Source organism: Procambarus clarkii, chromosome 6 (genome assembly GCF_040958095.1).
Source record: "Procambarus clarkii isolate CNS0578487 chromosome 6, FALCON_Pclarkii_2.0, whole genome shotgun sequence".
Taxonomy (NCBI): domain Eukaryota; kingdom Metazoa; phylum Arthropoda; class Malacostraca; order Decapoda; family Cambaridae; genus Procambarus; species Procambarus clarkii.
In genome coordinates, this window is record NC_091155.1 from 32513206 (window position 1) to 32533167 (window position 19962).

A 19962-nucleotide genomic window follows, 5' to 3' on the forward strand; every position below is an offset into this window, starting at 1 on the left:
GTGAAACACCAGGCGAGCGTCTAAACCACTACACCACGGGAACTGTTTTACTTCTTGGTGTACTGAAAGTTGGAAAGCTTGTGTAACAATATTTCTATGAAAGTATAATCTCTGGCTGTCTTAAATATGTGATCTTCATCAAGGATACATGCATATTAATCTGCATATTTTGCTGCATTTTTTTAATGGCCTCCATTACATCTTGAAATAATCAACTTGATAAAAGATCTTATGGAAAAAATATAATGCATTACAGGACCAACAATTTTATCCCAAACTGAATTTAAATTCTGTACAATAAAGTACAGTATGCATCTTAGTCAAATTGTACATCTTGTTAACACAAAGTACCAAGGGTGTACCGTACATCATTCTATGATACAACTCCCTTTACAATAATTTAGTACTGTACTGCACTTGAGCCTTCACTGTACTATCTCACCAAACTTGGCTCCTAGTTATGGAACATTGACCATCTGTTTCAACTTCCAATACCATAGTGAGATATCCCACTTGAACAAATCAAATGATTCCACGGGCCCTGTTGTAGCTAGATATTCTGTTTTGTGATTTTTGTGTGATAATGTTACTTTATTTGTCTAAATTATATGATGTGTATTAATATATGCATTATTTTAATACAGACTTATACAGAAACCATAAATATAAGCCAACAACTTATATGGATCTTTAAAGACATATTGCACCCACTTGGCACTAATGATCAGTACACTCACCATGACCAGTAACATTCCAAATAGTCTGGTTACATTGTAGTGGCAAGAGAAACTACAACAAATCTAACTCAAGACACCATTGAAAGACCAACTTGTTATCATGCAAAAACAGTGCCTCAAGAGTAATGAAATTCCTCTATATTGATGGCATCGCCAGTGTCCATCCTAAGCTCATGACACTGGCTTGCTAGGAACATATTGGGCATGCCAGGTTCCTTTGACTTCTCTATCCACTGGGTACAAGTATTTTTTCAAACCATCTTGCCCCTACAAGGGGGGGGGGGGGGGAGGGAAAACAAGTGGGGACCTAAGTCCAACCCACTTCTGAGGTAAATCACCCACTCAAATTTTAAAGCAAGTCACAAAACATTCAACCTCCCTCCAAAAGATGGTTGGCATCATATGAATTGCCAAACAAAACTCTGAAACTCCTTAACATAGCACTTAATAACTAGAAGCCCCAGTGAGGCAACTATGCCACTCTTGACCTTAAGCACAACTGCTACTATGAGAAAGAAGGAACACACAGTGGGAACAGAGAGCCATTGGCACCTCAATTATTACATTTGACACACTTTTTCTGGCCAGTCCCCTCAGTGGCACCCTTGAAATTACTCATCATGGATCTCAAAGAGAAAAAGGATAATTTCTATAAACAAAAGTAATGCCTAGATATAACTAAAGGCAAAATTTAAAATAAATGGGAGATGGGCCTTACCTCTGACAGATGAATTAAGGTATTAAGTGTAAAGGTATTAACACTTAAATATACAGTGGCACCTCGACTTACGATTGCCCCTATTTACGATAATTTCGAGTTACGATGTAAATTCCATCGAAAAATGCGACTCGACATCCGACGGTGACATCGACTTACGATATTTGTTGGTACACGTTCGGGTCGACCGAGCACGTGGTTCCCAGTCACGCGGCCGACCTACCTCAGTTTACTACAGCTGCCCGCTTAGTGACGATATTGCGCCTATAAGAAATTTCGCTTTTGTGGTGATTTTTTGCATTTTGAACATCAAAGTAATTATTATATATTACGCCATGAGTCCCAGGAAAGTCAGTAGTAAGGCTCAACATATGAAATCCCATGTAAGGATGACCATAGAGCAGAAAGAAGAGATCATTCGTAAATATGAAGATGGTGTGCGGGTTGTTGGACTGGGTAGGCAGTACAACAAATCTCAGTCAACTAACATCCACCATACTGACTAAGAAAAAGGACATTATGGGTGCTAAAGTGATGCATAATTACAGACAAATGTTAAAACGAAGGGAAAAACAAATGTCTCTTGACAAATTTGTAGTGAGACAAACAAGCACTCGACCACAACCAGGTCCTAGTGGTATTCAGGCAAAACGTAGGAGAGAGTACCCCAGCAAAAACATCATTGCACTGCCTGATGGGATAATGGAAGAGGACTCCCCTTCCAAACAGTAACAACTCCTCTCCTCCCTCCCTCATCACAACTTTCCATATGCCATTAAAAGCCCTCCATAGAGGTAAGATAAACTTAGGTACTGTATTGAAGTTAGAAAAAAACATTGTATTCAGTATAAAATGTATTTGTATATTAATATTTTGGAGGGTGGGAAACGGATTAATTCAAATCCCTTTATTTCTTATGGGAAAAATTGCTTCGACTTACGATATTTCGACTTACGATCCGTCTCTGGGAACGAATTAGCATCGTAAGTCGAGGCCCACACACAAAAATACATCACCTAGAATGAGGAAATCTTTAACAAAGTTGACCCTTATTAGCCCAGAGGCGGAGCAGAATCCATGGTACATATAACGACTGTAAACCCTGAAGGAGCAATTGCAAATACACTTACTTAGCTAGACCAAATATCAAAGTAACAGAAAACTGAGGTAAAACAAAAAAAGAACATAGATGAGAAATTAGAGAAACTATACATAGAAACCAGAACACAGCAAGGTCAGAAAGTCCAAAGACCAGTTCCCATCAAACACAGGACAGCACACAGGACAGCACACACACCAAACAAACACTGCATCAAGAGACCTCAGCAACACACACAAAAGCTTCATAAGGACAACAGTGCAAGTTGCAAAAACAAATTATATCACGACTTTGGGTGAAGTAAACAGGCAAAAATACAAAAGAGCAGGCCCATTTAACAGCCTGGTGGACCAAACTCTCACAAGTCAAGTCTGGCCTCGGGCTGGGCTTGGGAGTAGAAGAACTCCCAGAACCCCATCAACCAGGTATCAACCAGGTATGTGAAGATAGGCCAAACCTGGCACATTTCCTACACACAAAATTGAGAACATTCAAGAAAACAGAAAGCCCACAACAAACAAACTAAGCATTAGAACAGCATAAACAGCAGGAGGATACTGCATTGCAAGGCAAGAAACAAATGGTTACTACTGTATAATCATATACAGTACATGTGATGGCCTGTCAAGTATACAAAATAGTAAAAAGGCCAAGAGGCAAAACACCAAACCCTACAATAAGCAGCACACACCCCTGGCCCTAATGAGAGAGAAAGGTGGAGCTAACCAGCTCCAGGGAGGGAGGTGGGGGAAGAAGAAGAGGTTAGTTTCACTAAGTTTTTATTGATTGTTTTCTTCTCGTGGGAGTTCTATTGACATTTTTGGGGGATTTGGTTTCATTTTTTAAACCAAGCAGTGGTTTGTTTTGATTCACCCATATTTCTAGGTACTTTCCTTGTGATGGCAAAGATAATAACCTTTAAATGTAAAGTAATCATAGGCCATCGCTCCCTTCGCCCCTGTGAGGGGGGGGGGGGGACAGGTTCTGGCTTGTGGTCCCCGTTAGTCAAAAAGAATTCTGTAACTGATGACACTAGGTAGTATGACACTTAATCAGTGATGATAGCTTCAGGGAGCCAATGAGGCACCCTACAGAGAAGTCAACTAAGCAACCTATAATTTTAGGAACCAAATTGAAAGTTGACACTAAATGTTGAAGGTTTCTGGTTTCTCATTCAAGCCTATTAATATACTACTCTATAAATTATCAATATTGTATTCAACATCCTGAATGTTTCTGCTGACTAAGTTGGCAGAATATGACCCAGCAGAATAACATAGTGCATGCTGTTTTACCATGTATTGCCTCAATACAACTATATTTTACAGTACTGTGCATACAATATATTTAACATTTCATATGATAAATTTCTCTAGTTAGAAATGCATCCTATTTATCCCATACAATTTTTAATAAAATAAAATATTGTAGGCAGTATCTAAGGAAATGTATTTCCCTGCATAACAGTGGGATTCAGCTGTCCTGTATGTACTATATATTATTTAAGAGCAATTTCAATGCCAATAAGCATATAATAATAATCCAAAATGTGAACTAGTTTTGTCCTTTATTAAACACTCAAAGTTATAAAATTAAGCTTATATATTACTGATTGGCTATTACAAAATGTCCTATATACATGACCTACTCACAGATTCACATGCACTGTTTGTAGCCACCACCGAACCACACCTACAAAAGTGAGAACAACAATGATAAATGATCAGGACTTGAGCACTGTGAACACTATTAATAGCTAACTTTGGTAAAATTGAAACTTACCATTTTTAAGAAAATTATATTGCATTTTAAAATGAAAATTATATTATAATTATTATACAGATAAAGGAAATTTTGAGCATACTCTAATCTCTCTTTCCTTTCCACAATTTTACAAACCTTTAACATATTAATCTACTTAAAAAAATATTAATAATAAAAATCTTGGTGAATTTAACCCTGAGAAAAAGTAAACTTGCCAGTTAAAGTATAATAATCCATTTCAAGGATAAAAAGAATGTTTCAACTGGGATTTTTCAACACAGCATATGCCAACATATTACAGCAGGATCCCGATCTTATGCAAGGATGTGTTCTAGTGAGGCTTCAGAAAGACTCAATTTGTGGAAAACAATGTTAAGAACTTTATGGAAAATAAAGAGACATATGCCCAGTGAATTTTGATGCTTAACAAATAATTTATGTACTGTACTGTAAAATTATAATGTTTATCTGCACAATACACTGCATAACAACACACTATACTAGTTCAACTCTGAAATGTACAGTAGTTTTCTTTTTACAAAAACTGCTCATGTACTTAGAGGAGAGACTAAGACATTCAGCTATTTGACAGACAGGGAGGGAGGGGAGGAGGGAGGGAGGGAGGGAGGGAGGGAGGGAGGGAGGGAGGGAGGGAGGGAGGGAAGGGAAGGGAAGGGAAGGGAAGGGAAGGGAAGGGAAGGGAAGGGAAGGGAAGGGAGGGAAGGGAAGGGAAGGGAAGGGAAGGGAAGGGAAGGGAAGGGAAGGGAAGGGAAGGGAAGGGAAGGGGAGGGGAGGGAGAGGGGGAGCTCTCTTTGGAGAGAGGAAGAGGGGGGGGGAGGGGAAGAGGGTAAGGGAGTGGGGTAAGACCATTAATGTTCATATTACTTACAGTCGTGTGGGAGATGACACTTCTATAATCTTGTTATGACAATGATATCTGGTTCATAAAACAGTATAAATTCATAAGTAATATACAGTAAAATTAGGTTTTATTGGGAGTTTCCCTTTAAACAACACACATTATATATATTAGTCTTTTGATAAAAATGAGTGTTAATAAATTCTGATAATAATTCCCATTATTGGGGACAGAAAACTTGTAGAGTATTTAAGCTTTTCGAGGCCCCCCCTCTCTAGGCCAACTACTGACCTTTCCCAGGATGATCACCCACAAATGCTGTCTAACTCCAGGGGTACAAATTTACCAGTAAGTACTCAGAAGCATCAGGTGAAAGAAAACATGCCCAACTGTTTCAGTTCTGCCTGGGAATAAAATTAGGGTTCCTCAATTGCGAGGCGAGGACATAGTGTACAGTGCTACAGGAGCCAAACTGAGTCAGCATGAGAAGGGGGGGGGGGGGAGGGGGGGAGGGGGGGTAAGGGGTAACGCATGGGACAAGCTGGGATGTGCAACTGCTTTGCATTGTCTTTTTTAAGGGCTAGCACTTGCTTACTGTTGCTGCGAGTACAGTTGTCACTTCCTTTTGTTCATGTTCAACCCTGTATACAGTAATTTGTTGAACAAAGCTCGCAGTATTCTGAGTTAATTTATAATGTACTCTTTTTTTTTTTTTTTAATTTTAACAAATAATTAAATTAAATTTGATAAAACTTCAGTCAATGAGGGCAATTGAATTTTCTAACTATTGTTAACAATGACTCATATTGAGACCATCAAAATAATAATTACCGGTACTTAATTTTTATCTGTGCATAAGATTGCATAAATTGAATGTGATGTTATTGCAAAATAACATCACAAATTCAGGATCCTACTGTACAATATATTTTATCTGAAATATTTTCTTATTCTAAATATTGAAAAAAATATCAGACAAATTCATTGGTATATACAATATTTTTACCCTAATTAAACTCTTCATTACATGAAAGCAAAAAACATTTTTATAAACTTATTACTTTGCCATAAAAGCATGCCTTGTTAAATGACAATAAATGCAGACTAATGTCTTTAACCAGATACAATTAGTGAATGTATCCCAGTTATACTGCCTGAGTCAACAATTCCAAGCAAGATTCTCTGTATCTGAGGATACACACTAAAATCAGGTGTTTTGGAGTAAAGGTAATAAAGGAAAGGAAAGGTCCACTATAGGAAGATCTAGTTGCAGCTCCTTGCCTCTTTATGAACATTATCTTCACAGCTCCAATTTGAAGGAACTCTAGGATTTATGGGGTATGAATGGGATAACAAGCATCAATTTGACACAATATATTGCAATGAAATGGAGGTTAAAAAAACAAAAAAATAAATAACTATTGGTTGCCAAGGGCCTGGTGAATCAAACAAATTACCACATGGAATTAATTGGCTCCACCTTATGTAGATTATGTAAGCAAGGTTCCACTGTAGCCACATTTTTAGTCGGTACAGTAGTTAATAAATGGGAGTTAGTGCAGCAATAACAACCTATCCCTGTGATACCAATGACAGCTTGCAGTAAAATAAGTGAATAGTTTGTTAGTTCCTTTGGCTTGTAGCAGGCAATCATTTAGTGCTATCTTGAGATTATCTCGAGATGATTTCGGGGGATTTAGTGTCCCCGCGGCCCGGTCCTCGACTAGGCCTCCACCCCCAGGAAGCAGCCCGTGACAGCTGACTAACACCCAGGTACCTATTTTACTGCTAGGTAACAGGGGCATAGGGTGAAAGAAACTCTGCCCATTGTTTCTCGCCGGCGCCCTGGGTCGAACCTGGGACCACAGGATCACAAGTACAGCGTGCTGTCCGCTCGGCCGACTGGCCGACTCGGCTAGAGTGAAAAAAGACTACAGTACTGTCTTCCCGCCTCAACTACATGACTTGACCATCTTTCAGCATAATGTGTTTTAATTTAAAAATGAAGAGCTACTAAGATTACTTCCAAACCCTAGTTGAATAGGTGCTAACACGAATGCACTGCAAGACGAATTCATAATTTTTATCAGCTTAATTATTTTAAATAAGCTTGTAAAAAATATCCACAAGAATGGCAATGGAAATGAAAAACAATTTCCTAAATTTAATCAACTTTTGCAAAACTATCCAAGGAACCTAGCAGAAATATTTTCTATGGAATTGTTGGATAATATACATGACCTCATCACTATACAGATCCCAATAAAATCTTGTTAAATACTCCAGACATGAAATTCTGCACAGAACTTGACACATGTTGGCTTTCTATCCTTTGACGGAGACTGAGATACGGTACTTGACCATTTAGAGACATCTTGCCAACACAACTGACAACCACTGCTGGGAAGACAAAAAGAGCAGCTGGGAAAATTATGACCAGCAAACTACCCTAGTTCCTCAGGACCATCAGCATCAGTGTGATCAGTTGGGAGAAGCAGATTCTCTCCCACTGGATCCATTTACCTCTTACTGCAGCTACGGAAATGCACTGCAATCAATGATGGGAGACAATTTGGAAGCTTGCAATTCCAAACCATGGTAAACAAGATTATGTGAGGAGATGCAAAAACATGGCAGATTCAATGGAATGATTCCCTATTCAATTCACATTCCATTGCAATTAGAACTAGCCTCTATAACCAGTCAACTAGGACATTTGATACCCACAGATATGGACTGTCCTGAGGAACACAAAGAAGTTATACACGTCTAATACAAAAAGACAAAATGCTTGGTGAAACCCCCTCCCTCCACTCCATGGTGGCAATGCACTGTGGTTATAATAAGGTCCAGGCAGTAATAATAGGGTTTTGGTAATACAGTTGGGTTCGTTCTCGACTTGCAACTAGGAATTCTAAGATGGGACCAAAATGGTTAAGTGCATTTTCTATCACCTAATGCACCTGTTCACCTAGCAGTAAATAAGTACCCAGGTATTCAGCTTGTTGTGGGGTTGCATCATGGGAAGGGTCAGTAATTCGACCTTGTGGTGACCTCAACATAAGCCTAACATATATATATATACACTGCACTGGGTGCTGGTCCCGCGACACAATGAATTAGTATAATATCCAAATGTACCCAAACTGAGATGTGTTTGGGGAGATCAAAGTGCTTTAGAGCAAAACACACACAACAACAACTCTGACATTGATGTCAATATGATGAGTGGACATAAATCCCCACCCCTAGCGAGGTAATTGCTGAAGATCAAGAGATTTGAGGGAGAAGAAAGATAAAGATCTTCAATGAACTGATATGTGAAAACATTTCAGAGAAAACCAATTGTTGAGCAATTTCAGAGACTGGCAAAGATGGACGAGATAATCTCATCTGTAAAAGGAGCCTAAAGCCTTCGGTTCCCGTTAACCTCATTTAACCACATTGCCTAGGGTACACACAACACATGCAAAATTTTACCTCCTCCATTAATCATTCAAAATGTGTAAGAGATAACGACTTTTTATCCAGCTCACAAGACACCCCAACTTATTTAGAATGCTAAAATGCTGATATTCTTGAGTATATGCTCCTAAAGCCCACCTTAGTGAGTCTTCTAAAAGACCTAGGGTGTCTTTTTGGCCTCAAGGGTTCAGGCCAAAAATGAATTGTTCAGAAATGATAATTCATGTTTCACTTGAAACTGCAGAAAATCTCAGAAGTGTGGGTTAATTGGGCCATGCCAGTAGATGTCCCTCCGACTGATGGATGCAAATCATCATCATCATCAACAACGACGACGACGACGACGACGATTTCTGGCAGATAAGGTATGTTAAAAGAAGTCACTGATTGCATCCTTTAGCAAAGGAGTAATAAATTTATATGACACATTCAATACTGTCACTGCTGCAAAACATGGAGCATTTCTAGCCTACTACACTCAAGTGTAAGTCCACCTCATGCTGTGCAATACAAAATATTTTGGCTACAATAATCCTAATTGCCTCCAGTGATCCTAAGATTTGCAGAAACTAATTGCTGAGACAGTGAAGACATTATGTGCAACTGCCACGATGGCATGTCCTTGACGAAAAAGGGGAAAAAAGAGAACTTGACTGATATGCACAAGAGCCACACTAGTCAACAAAATGTAAAGCACCAAGGAAACCTTGATCCAATCCAGCACTGGATCTACAAAAGGACTGCCATTTCATATGCCAAAAAAAGTAAACAAAATCAGTCAAGCCAGAAGTTACTGGAACTCAATAAAGAAAATACTAGACCTACCCGACACGAATCAGTTTAATAACCTATGGTATAACTGTGTAAATGAATTATTTTCAAATAATTTCTTGTGCTAGGAGTTGAAAGCCATGAAACTATTAAGACTTGATTTGTTTGCAGATTTGTCTGTCAAAAAAAAAAAAAAAATAAACCTGGAAAAGTCAATTATTTTTTAACAAAATATATGGTGATGGTGGTAAACCAGCTCCCCTATCCAAAAGACAATCCCTCTCCAAAAGATAGGAAAAATAAAAACCACCTCTCCTCTGTCAGAGACAATGGATCTCACAATTCTTTATCAGGAGAGAACAAAATACAAGCGCTGCATGTAATAAAATGCCAGTTTCTGAGTGTGCTTCGGAGGCTCCCTGAAGCTATCATGCATTGATCAGTGCCATACTACTAGGTGCCATCAGTTGTGGAGTTCTATTAGCCTACTGGATCCACGAGCCAGAACCTGGCCTCCTTCAGAGGCGCAGGGAGTAATGGCCTATGACACTTTTACATTTAAAATTTAATCATACTTGCCACCACTAGGAAATCACCCAGAAAGTTAGATGAACCAAAACAAACTTCTTCATGGTTTAAAAAATGAGACCGAACCTCAAAATTGCCAAAAGAACTCCCCCCAACAATGAAAACCCCCAAAATTAAACTAGCACCCACTAGTTTGCCACAGTTCCCCTTGTTTAGGGGGGACAATAGCTTTAAAAAACCAGCGTCAAATGTAATGAAACACCATTTTCTGGGTGAGCCCGGGAGGCTCCCTAGCACTATCGGACTGATATACGCTGTATTAGTCTGGGGCTTCAGTCACATGGATTCTGCCTACTGGGAACCACAACCCAGAACCTGGTTCCCTCAGAGAGGTGCAGGGAGCAATGGCCTATGAAAACTCCACTCTGAGAATATATTCATGTCTGCCATCGATTGGGGTCAGGCACCCAGAAATATAGGCGTCCCAAAACAAACCCCAACTGGTAGAAAATTGCAGCCAAAGACCAAACAGAGCTCAAGAACTTCCCCGAAGAAAAACAATGCAACAAGCAAAACCTCATCACGCTGACGCATCGCTTGTTCGCACCACAACAAAAGGCGACAGTAGTCGCCTCTGGGGACCTGCTTAGCAAAATGCTATGCATGCTAGTGGCTGTACAAGAACGAAAGAACCCTTGTACAATGGGGCCTCGACTTACGATGCTAATTCGTTCCCAGAGATGGATCGTAAGTCGAAATATAGTAAGTCGGAGTGATTTTTCCCATAAGAAATGAAGGGAATTGAATTAATACGTTCCCCACCCTCCAAAATATTAACATACAAATACATTTTATACTGAATACAATGTTTTTTTTCTAACTACAATACAGTACCAAAGTTTCTCTTACCTTTATGGATGGCTCTTGATGGCGTATGGAAGATGGTGATGAGGGGAGGAGGAGGAGAGTTGTTACTGTTTGGAAGGGAAGTCTCCTTCCATTATCACATCAGGCAGTGATGTTTTCTCTGGGGTACTCTCTCTCCTACGTTTTGCCTGAATACCACTAGGACCTGGTTGTGGTTCAGTGCTTGTTTGTCTCACTTCAAATTTGTCAAGAGACATTTGTTTTTCCCTTCGTTTTAACATTTGTCTGTAATGATGCATCACAGTGTCATTGAATAGGTTAAGGCAACGACCTACTGCAGCTTGATTTGGGCGAGTCGTTTCAGCAAAGGTTTGCAATTCTTCCCATGCTGCACACATTTTCTTAATTGTTGAGGAAGAGACATTCTGTATTGGCACATCCTCCCCCGAAGAAATTTCCTCAGCTGTCAAATCGCCACTCACATTACCACACAACACAAGAGTAAACCGATCTTTCATAGGCTTGTGCCCCGGCAATGACTTCTCCTCCTTGGTAATGTATGTTTTTTTTTGGCAATCTTTTCCAGAATAGCCCTGTCTCGTCACAATTAAACACTTGTTGTGGTAGGTATGCCTCACTCTGCACAAAATCTTTAAATTCGCCAATGAATCTTTCAACCGCTGGTTTGTCTGAGCTGGCAGCCTCCCCATGCCTCACAACACTGAATTCCACTTCTTTTTCTAAATTTCTCAAGCCATCCCCTGCTCGCCTTAAACTCTTTCACTTCTGCATCACTCGTTCCAGGGGTTTTCTTTAAAAGGTCTTCATGCAATTTTCTTGCCTTTTCACAAATGATGGCCTCCGAAACACTATCACCTGCTAACTCCTTGTTGTGTATCCAAATTAATAATCATTGTTCAACATCCTCAAGTGTTTGTGTTTTATGTTTCGTGATTATTGATACGCCTTTTGCCACTTTAGCACTCATAATGTCCTTTTTCTTAGCCAGTATGGTGGATATCGTTGACTGAGATTTGTTGTACTGCCTAGCCAGTTCAACAACCCGCACACCATCTTCATATTTACGAATGATCTCTTGTTTCTGCTCTATGGTCATTCTTACATGGGATCTCATATGTTGAGCCTTACCACTGACTTTCCTGGGACTCATGGCATGATATATAATAATTACTTTAATGTTCAAAATGCAAAAAATCACCACAAAAGCGGAATTTCTTATAGGCGCGATCGTCACTAAGCGGGCAGCTGTAGCAAACTGAGGCAGGTTGGCCGTGTGACCGGGATCCACGCGCTTGGTCGACCCAAACGTGTACCAACAAATATCGGAAGTATAAATTTTTCGATGAAATTTACATCATAACTCGAAATTATCGTAAGAAGGGGCAATCGTATGTCGAGGTGCCACTGTATATATAAATAAATAAATAAACAAAAAAGTATTCAGCATAAGATGTCGTTCCTGAAACAACCCAGAAAGAAAAGACAAGACATCACGGACTGAAACAGAAGGCAACCTATGAAGAGAAAGGACGTGGCGAAAGGAAAGCCAAGAGTCATCAAACTATCAACAAGAAGAAGACCGCAGGTAGAACACCATGAGAGAAGCCACCTGATCACCATACAAGTGGTGTTACACACGCATCAAAAACACCAGACACGAAGAGAGGAAGAGTACCTTCGATCCAGCAAGGTACCTCACCGGCCTGGTCTGCTGAAAGAGGCAGAACTGCGGAAAACGCCCCGGATTCGGACATCGAACAAGCAGCAACTGAAACCAAGGCTGGGCTGGCCACCATGGGACCAGAACCCTTCCCCGATAGGACTCCAGCTGACCAAGAACCAGAAGCAACAGCTAGACCAGGGAGGAAGCAGTACAGGTATTTCCCACCTCGACCAGTCCTGCCGCGACCATCGACAGCGACAACTTTGCAGTCAGGAAAGGGTGCCACATACACTGGAAGATGCAGCGACCATGCCGACGCAAATAGGTCCACCTCCGGGGCCCAAACGTCCGACAAACCTCAACTGAAGGAGTCGGCGTCGACCATCCATTCTATGGACAGAAGAATGAACCGAGACAGGCCGTCCGCCAGGACGTTGGACATGCCACTTATATGAACCGCATGGAGAGCTAAACCCCAAGAACTCCGCAGAAGAGCTACTCGAAGCGACCAGCCCCAGAGAGCCAAAGACCGAAGAGAACCCCCCCCCCCCCCCGCAGTTTAGACAATGAATCACCGAGGCACAGTCCGAATAGAGCCGAATCGTAGAGCCTCGAGCAACTGAATCCACCACAGCGAAAGCCACACCGCCACAAATTCCTGCACCGTGCTGTGATCCCAATGGAACAACGGAGCCCACCGCCCCTGGCCGGCTTGGTGTGCACTGGTCACAAAGCCCCAGCCGGGAGATGAGGTGACCGTGAACACATTGAGCGAGGGTTCCAGAAGGTGCTAAGGCATCGAACCCCAAAAAACCCAAAGAGGAAGCTGGAGATGAAGCAACCGATGCAAGGCTCCCAGAGGACGAACCCAACGATCGCGAGAGCAGTGGAAGGGGATGGACCCAAAAGAACCAGAACAGATTCTGAAGCCAAACACGACCCAGCGGGTAAACCAGTATAGCAAAATTCTAATTCCTGCACAGCTGCTCGAGCAACCGCTGAGTGACCCCGACCCCTTCAAGAACAGCCGAAGGCGGGACTGTAGCCAGAGCAAAGCTGTAGGAAGGAGAGACTCGGACGCCATCCAAGAATCCTAAACAAGACCCAGCCAAGTCTGAACCTGGAACGGAACCAAATGGACTTCCTCTAGTTCACCAGGAACTCGAACCTGGCGAGCTGGGAAAGAACCAAACCCCTGGCGAGCAGACAAGCATACTGGCTGGGAGCTCACACCAACCAGTCGTCGAGGGAGGCCAACACCCAAACAACTAGCAGACGCAGACAGGGCCACCATGACCCGGGTAAGATGCTTGAAAATGCGAGGTGCCAGATTCAGCCCGAAGGGAAGGCAACGAAAGCTGTAAGCCTACCACCCCACCACAAAACCTACTCAGGCCTTGAACCCTGGATGAATGGAAACGTACCGATACGCATCCCGGAGACACCATCCATGAACCCGGATCCAAGAGAAGCCGGACCTGGGACAGAGTAGTCATCCGAAAGGAGGGGCAAGAAATCCAGCAGTTCAGACAGGACAAATCCAGAATGAGCCAAAGATTCACACGTTCCCATTTTGGAACTGGAAACAGTGAGAAACCCACAAGAGGGACGTAGTCATTTCGACCATGCCTAAGCACACCCACTCCAAGATGACCCAATGGAGCGAAGGGAAAAAAGCCTGCCCCATTAGCCCTGAAACGCCCACGAATTGTTAGACTAAGCATGAGCAAACAGAGCCAGTCTTTCCACCCAGCACCTCGTCAACGGGGCGACCGACGAAAGGGCCGGCGCTCCTTCCGAGAAGCCATCGTACATGCAGAGCGACCACCATGCTGACAAAACAAAGACAGCTCCAGAGGAGGCACAGGCTCAGAAGCTGGCACAAAGGGCCTACCTCGACCTGCCGAAACCCGAGTCTTGGCATGACTCTTGCAGGAAGCGCGAGAATGCCCAACAAATCAGAAAGAGGACGGCAACTGGCAGAAGCCACCTGCAAAAACTAAGAAACAATCGCGTCTGAGAACAATGGACAGAAAGAAAACAAAAACTTAAGAGCCAGGGCCCAAGCAGAATTAAAAGAGAGCGAGGACAGCCTGCTTACACATGAGGCAAGAGGCAAAAAACAGAGAAACTGCCTCCCGGAGGATTGGCACAAACAGTTTCAGCAACTCTGTCAATGCCCTAGCAGCCTAGGCCAATGCCCCAGATGATGGCCTGGCACTCAACGCCTACACATCTTCCACAAGCCAGTCCGAGGACAACTCGAGAAGGGAAAAGAAGCACAAGACCAAGGCCAGATGCCCTTGAGCGCGAAGATCCTCTGCAACCAAGGCAGAGGAAGGGAACCTGAGCGTGCAACTAGAGCAAGCCAACCTCACAAGGAAGCACAGGGGCATAAAGGCACGCATTGAGGTGCTCAAAAGCACCCCCCCACCAAGTAAACCTGTAACACAGTAGTAACCTTCCGTCAATTCAGCGTGCGGGTACTACAATACCCTTACCATGCCCTGACAGCTGAGTGGACAGCGCTTCAGATTCGTAGTCCTGAGGTTCCGGGTTTGATCCCCGGTGCAGGCGGAAACAAATTGTCAGAGTTTCTTTCACCCTGATGCTCCTGTTACCTAGCAGTAAATAGGTACCTGGGAGTTAGATAGCTACTACAGGCTGCTTTGTAAGGGTGTGTAACAAAAAAAGGAGGCCTCGTAGAGGACTGGGCCGCGGGGACACTAAGCCTCAAAATCATCTCAAGATGACCTCAAGATATTGCCCAAGGTGAAAAGAAGGGCAGTCTGCCCACCAGGAAGCTGCTGAAACCTCATAACACACTCAATATGGGGAACAGGAACCGAACTCAAAGGAGAACAGGTCCATCACAGAGGCAAAGTCCGGGTCTCGCAGGAGGTTCGCAAAAATGGCCTCCTGAACTTCCTTAGGGGAAATCCAAGAGGTAGAAAACCTCTGGAAGGACGAAGCCATGGAACCCAAAGGAACTCTCTCGTGGGGGAGCCGAACTTAAATGAAAGTTGTACAGGAAAGGGGGATATGAAAGTCCCCGAACCCTGCAACAGCAAACCCCACCTCGAGGGCGCCAAGGCCCAGGCAGGATAGAACTAGACCCAAGAGCCCTAAGCTGATTTTTCCCCCAGCTCTGGAAGCCTCAAATCCAGGCTCCGGGGCAGCGCCGTCCTCCACGCCCTCCACCCTTGAAGAAAAAGCACCATAAGGAAAAAAAAATCCAAGGGAGAGTCCAAGGGAAAGGCAGCAAAGAAGAGGGGTCTGCTGGGAAGACCCAGAAGCCTCGACAGGAGAATTAGGCTCAAAGGATTCCGAATGGGGCAGCCCTCAGTCCCGCCCGAGTCTCATCCCCAACTAAGCCCTGTACCCAACTCCGAAACACTCAGATGTTTGGAAGTCGGCAGCAAGAGGGGAGGAGCAGGGCGAACCACACCAACTGGGGAAGGACTCGACAGAGTGCACTGAACCAAGGTCGAAGCAACTAACACCCTTCCCCCCCCACCCAAAGTCATGGTCCCTAAAACCAAAATGGCGCAGCCCCAGGGCATCCGAGCGGGCGACCAACCTACCACATTGCAACAACAAAAACCTGCAATATGACAGCTGCTTAACCCCTAAATCTCCTGAAGAAGAATGAGTAAATTGGAGAACGAGCGGAGAACGAGTCTCGCACGACTCTGGGTCGAAGGTGTCGCCGACCCAACGAGCAGAATGACTTAGGCAAAATATTTGATTGTCAATCTGAGACAAGGGCAACAAACAACCTCCAAACTTGCATAAGGTGATAGGGGACTTGGAAGACATATATATAATAAACTAAGCCCTGATGGGAGTTTCCATGGCCTGCAGGGAGATGTGTCCCTACAGAAGCCTAGGCACTGTTGCTGCAAGGCCAGTTGATCCCTATCAATTACCGGGCAAACTGACCTCTGTGAAGGGAATAACCTCGGAAGCCTAGGGAAAGACTACCGACTACCGAATGGAATCTAGGAATACCAGGCAGGCTCAGGTGGCGAAACAAAGCTCGAGAAAGCTTGCAATACGTGGCTGAAGTGGTGTCAACCCTGAACGCAAGAGACAGAGCGGGTCCACCAACACCGCACAATAAGAGTTGACAGTATTCTGCATGAAATGACAATCAAATAAAAGCCCAGAGAGAAAGAACAAAACAACCCACTCAGCTGAAGAGCAACAACAAAGGGAAAGAGAGTGGCAAAGACTGCCAAGAAACCACATACTGGTGCCTGGAAGACAGCAGATGGGACATGCCAGGGAACCGAACCACAAAAAGTCCAAAGAGGAAGCTGGCGACACAGCAGCCAGCATAGGGTTCCCAGAATCCACAGCCAGCAATTGTGAGAGTTGCAAAAGTGGCTGCCCCGAAAAGACCAGAACAGCCTCAGAAGCCAAACCCTGCCCAACGGGTAAACCAGTGGGGACAAAATCCAGGCTCCCAGATCGCATCAGCCAACGAACTGGTGGTACGAGTAGCTGGTGCAGGGGGTCTATGGCTCCCCTTCCTGGGGAAGGGGAGGGCTGCCCGAACAAGCAGCGCAGTGGCTGGGGTGTGATGTTTGGTTGTTAACTTATTTTTTTTTTTTAAATCAAGGGGAGTTCTGCCTCTCTGTTCGGTCTGTGGTTGCAATTTTTCTTACCATGTGGGGCCTGTTTTGTTATGCCTACCTTCCTGGGTGTTAACCCCAGTCGATGGCAGACATGGAATGCCCCATTGTAAAAGGGGGGGGGGGGGTTCATAGACCACTGCTCCTCTTGCCTCTCTGAAGGGACCAGGTTCTGGCTCATGGTCCCGGTTAGGCTGACGTCCAATTAACTGACGCCCCAGACTAATATATCGCATATCAGTTGGATAGCTCCAGGGAGCCAAAGGGGCTCCACACAGAAAAGCACACATGGAGACAGGTGAAATATGGATGACTTCCTACACTTCACAATACTAACTGAATATACTAAACAATATTCACTTATTTCAGATCATCATACATTCTCCAAATAAGTAAAGAAAGGTCACTTAGTCCACACCTTCAAAATTTTCCTGCTTTTCATCATGATTACTGTGTCAAACAATACTGGCAAAATGGGCACTGGTTGTTTGAAGGTTAATTCTCAACCAGCTGACACTGCATACAATACCTGCGTGTCTGTTCGTACTTCAGCTGCTGGCGATGAAATATGGCACTCTTCAAGAGCTCCTGCAGAGAAGTGAACTTTTCACTTGCATCCTTCATCACTCTCACAGCACTGAAAAGACAAGATAAACTTTAACAAAATATTCTCACTATTGTTTATGGACACATTCCCTATTAACCCTTAAGTTGTGCATCGCATCATATGATGCTTTGACCGACTTGCAGTAAATTGCGCATCGCATCATATGATGCTTTGGAGTACTACGCAAGATTTAAACGGCCCGCGGATACACGGGGTTCACCACACCTGTTCACCAGAGAACAACATAGAGCACATAGAGGTGTCTAGAGACGAAGTGGAAAAAATGCTCAAGGAGCTAAATAAGAACAAAGCAGTTGGTCCAGATGGAGTTTCACCATGGGTTCTGAGAGAATGTGCACCTGAGCTCAGCATTCCTCTTCAACTGATTTTTCAGGCATCCCTGTTTACAGGAGTTGTAGCTGATGTGTGGAAAAAGGCTAACAGTTCCAATCTACAAAAGTGGAAGCAGGGAAGACCCCCTTAATTATAGACCGGTATCATTGACAAGTGTAATAGTCAAAATATTGGAAAAAATAATTAAATCTAAATGGGTAGAACACCTGTTGAGAAATTATATAATATCAGACAGACAGTATGGTTTTCGATCTGGAAGATCCTGCGTATCGAATTTACTCAGTTTCTATGATCGAGCAACAGAGATATTACAGGAAAGAGATGGTTGGGTTGACTGCATCTATCTGGACCTAAAAAAGGCTTTCGACAGAGTTCCACATAAGAGGTTGTTTTGGAAACTGGAAAATATTGGAGGAGTGACAGGTACGCTTCTAACATGGATGAAAAATTTTCTGACTGATAGAAAAATGAGGGCTGTGATCAGAGGCAATGTATCGGACTGGAGAAATGTCACAAGTGGAGTACCACAGGGTTCAGTTCTTGCACCAGTGATGTTTATTGTCTACATAAATGATCTACCAGTTGGTATACAGAATATTTACCTAAGATTTATATGTTTAGAAAAGTTCTTTTAATAGCCAAAGCCTGACTTTTGTGACATACAATTACTACTGATTATATAAAAAAAAAAAAAACAGCATTGAATGTGATGAAATGCTATTTTCTAGGCAAGCCTGGAGCTATCGGGTTCCGCCCACACTAACCAGTCGTCCTGGTAAGCCAGAACCCAAACCCCTAGCAGGCGCAGACGAGTCACCACGACCCAGGTAAGATGCATGAATACTCGAGGTACCAGATTCAAGTCAAAAGGTAGGCAACAAAAATGGTAAGGCTGACGCCCCAACACAAAACCTAACCAGTTCCTGAACCCCAGATGAATGGAAACGTGCCAATATGCATCCTGGAGGTCCTGGGACACCATTCAGGCACCTGGCTCCAACAGAAGCTGGACCTGAGACAGTAGTCATCCAAAAGGAGGGGGGCAAGGAATCCAGGGGGTTCAGACAGGACAAGTCCAGAATAAACCTCAGATCTGCAAAGTCCCGTTTCAGCACTGGAAACTGGCGGGAAACCCACCTGAGGGATGGGGTGATTTCGATCATGCCTAAGAGTACCAACTCTACGATGACCCGACGGAGCACAGGGGAAGAAGCCTACCCCACCATCCCTGAACCCCCTGAAGGAGGAGCAGCAGCCCAATGCCACCACAGACCCGGTGAATACGACCCAAAACAACCACAAATCATAGGATCTAGAGTAATCCTTCCCCACATCGCCCCGTCAACAGGGCGAATCACGAAAGAGCTGTCGCCCCTTACGAGAAGCCAACCAACGAACAGAGCGATCACCAAGCCGACCAGATGACGCCGGCTCCGAAGGCAATGTCGCCTCAGAAACTGGCACCAACGATCCAACCTGACCAAAGGAACCCCGAGCCCTGGCACGACCCATCCGAGAAGGCTGAAAATGGCCACCCCGGAGAACCAACAAGTCTGACATAGGACAACAACTAGACGAAGCTGCCTGCAGAAACTGCAGGGCCGCAGACTCTGCAAACAGCAACAGACAAAACGGCAACGAAAAGCTAAGAGCCAGCGCCCAAGCGGATTCCAAAAAGAGCGAGCACAGTTTTTCAACACGCAAGGCGAGAAGCAAAGAACAGAGACAATGCCTTCTTGAGAATCGGCGCAAACAACCTGCACAACAGTGCGGCCAACGCCCTAGCTGCCGAGGCCAATGCACCAGACAAGTCCCAGCACTCAATGCCTCCACATCTTCCTCAAGCCAGTCTGAAGACAACTCGAGAAGGGA

The 19962-nt window shown here is 43.7% G+C and overlaps 1 protein-coding gene across 14 annotated transcripts in view; it reads right to left on the minus strand.

The window, feature by feature from the left end:
- LOC123753951 (BLOC-1-related complex subunit 8 homolog) overlaps window positions 1-19962 on the minus strand; it is a 65994-nt gene that overhangs the window by 23538 nt on the left and 22494 nt on the right. For 13 of the 14 annotated variants that reach the window (XM_069308090.1, XM_069308046.1, XM_069308052.1 and 10 more), the window contains exon 4: window positions 17659-17766. In XM_069308090.1, coding sequence (XP_069164191.1) covers window positions 17659-17766 — 108 coding nt within the window. Of the gene's footprint in view, window positions 1-4206; window positions 4247-17658; window positions 17767-19962 lie in introns of all 14 variants that reach the window. The other variant, XM_069308102.1, reaches the window with a different exon arrangement.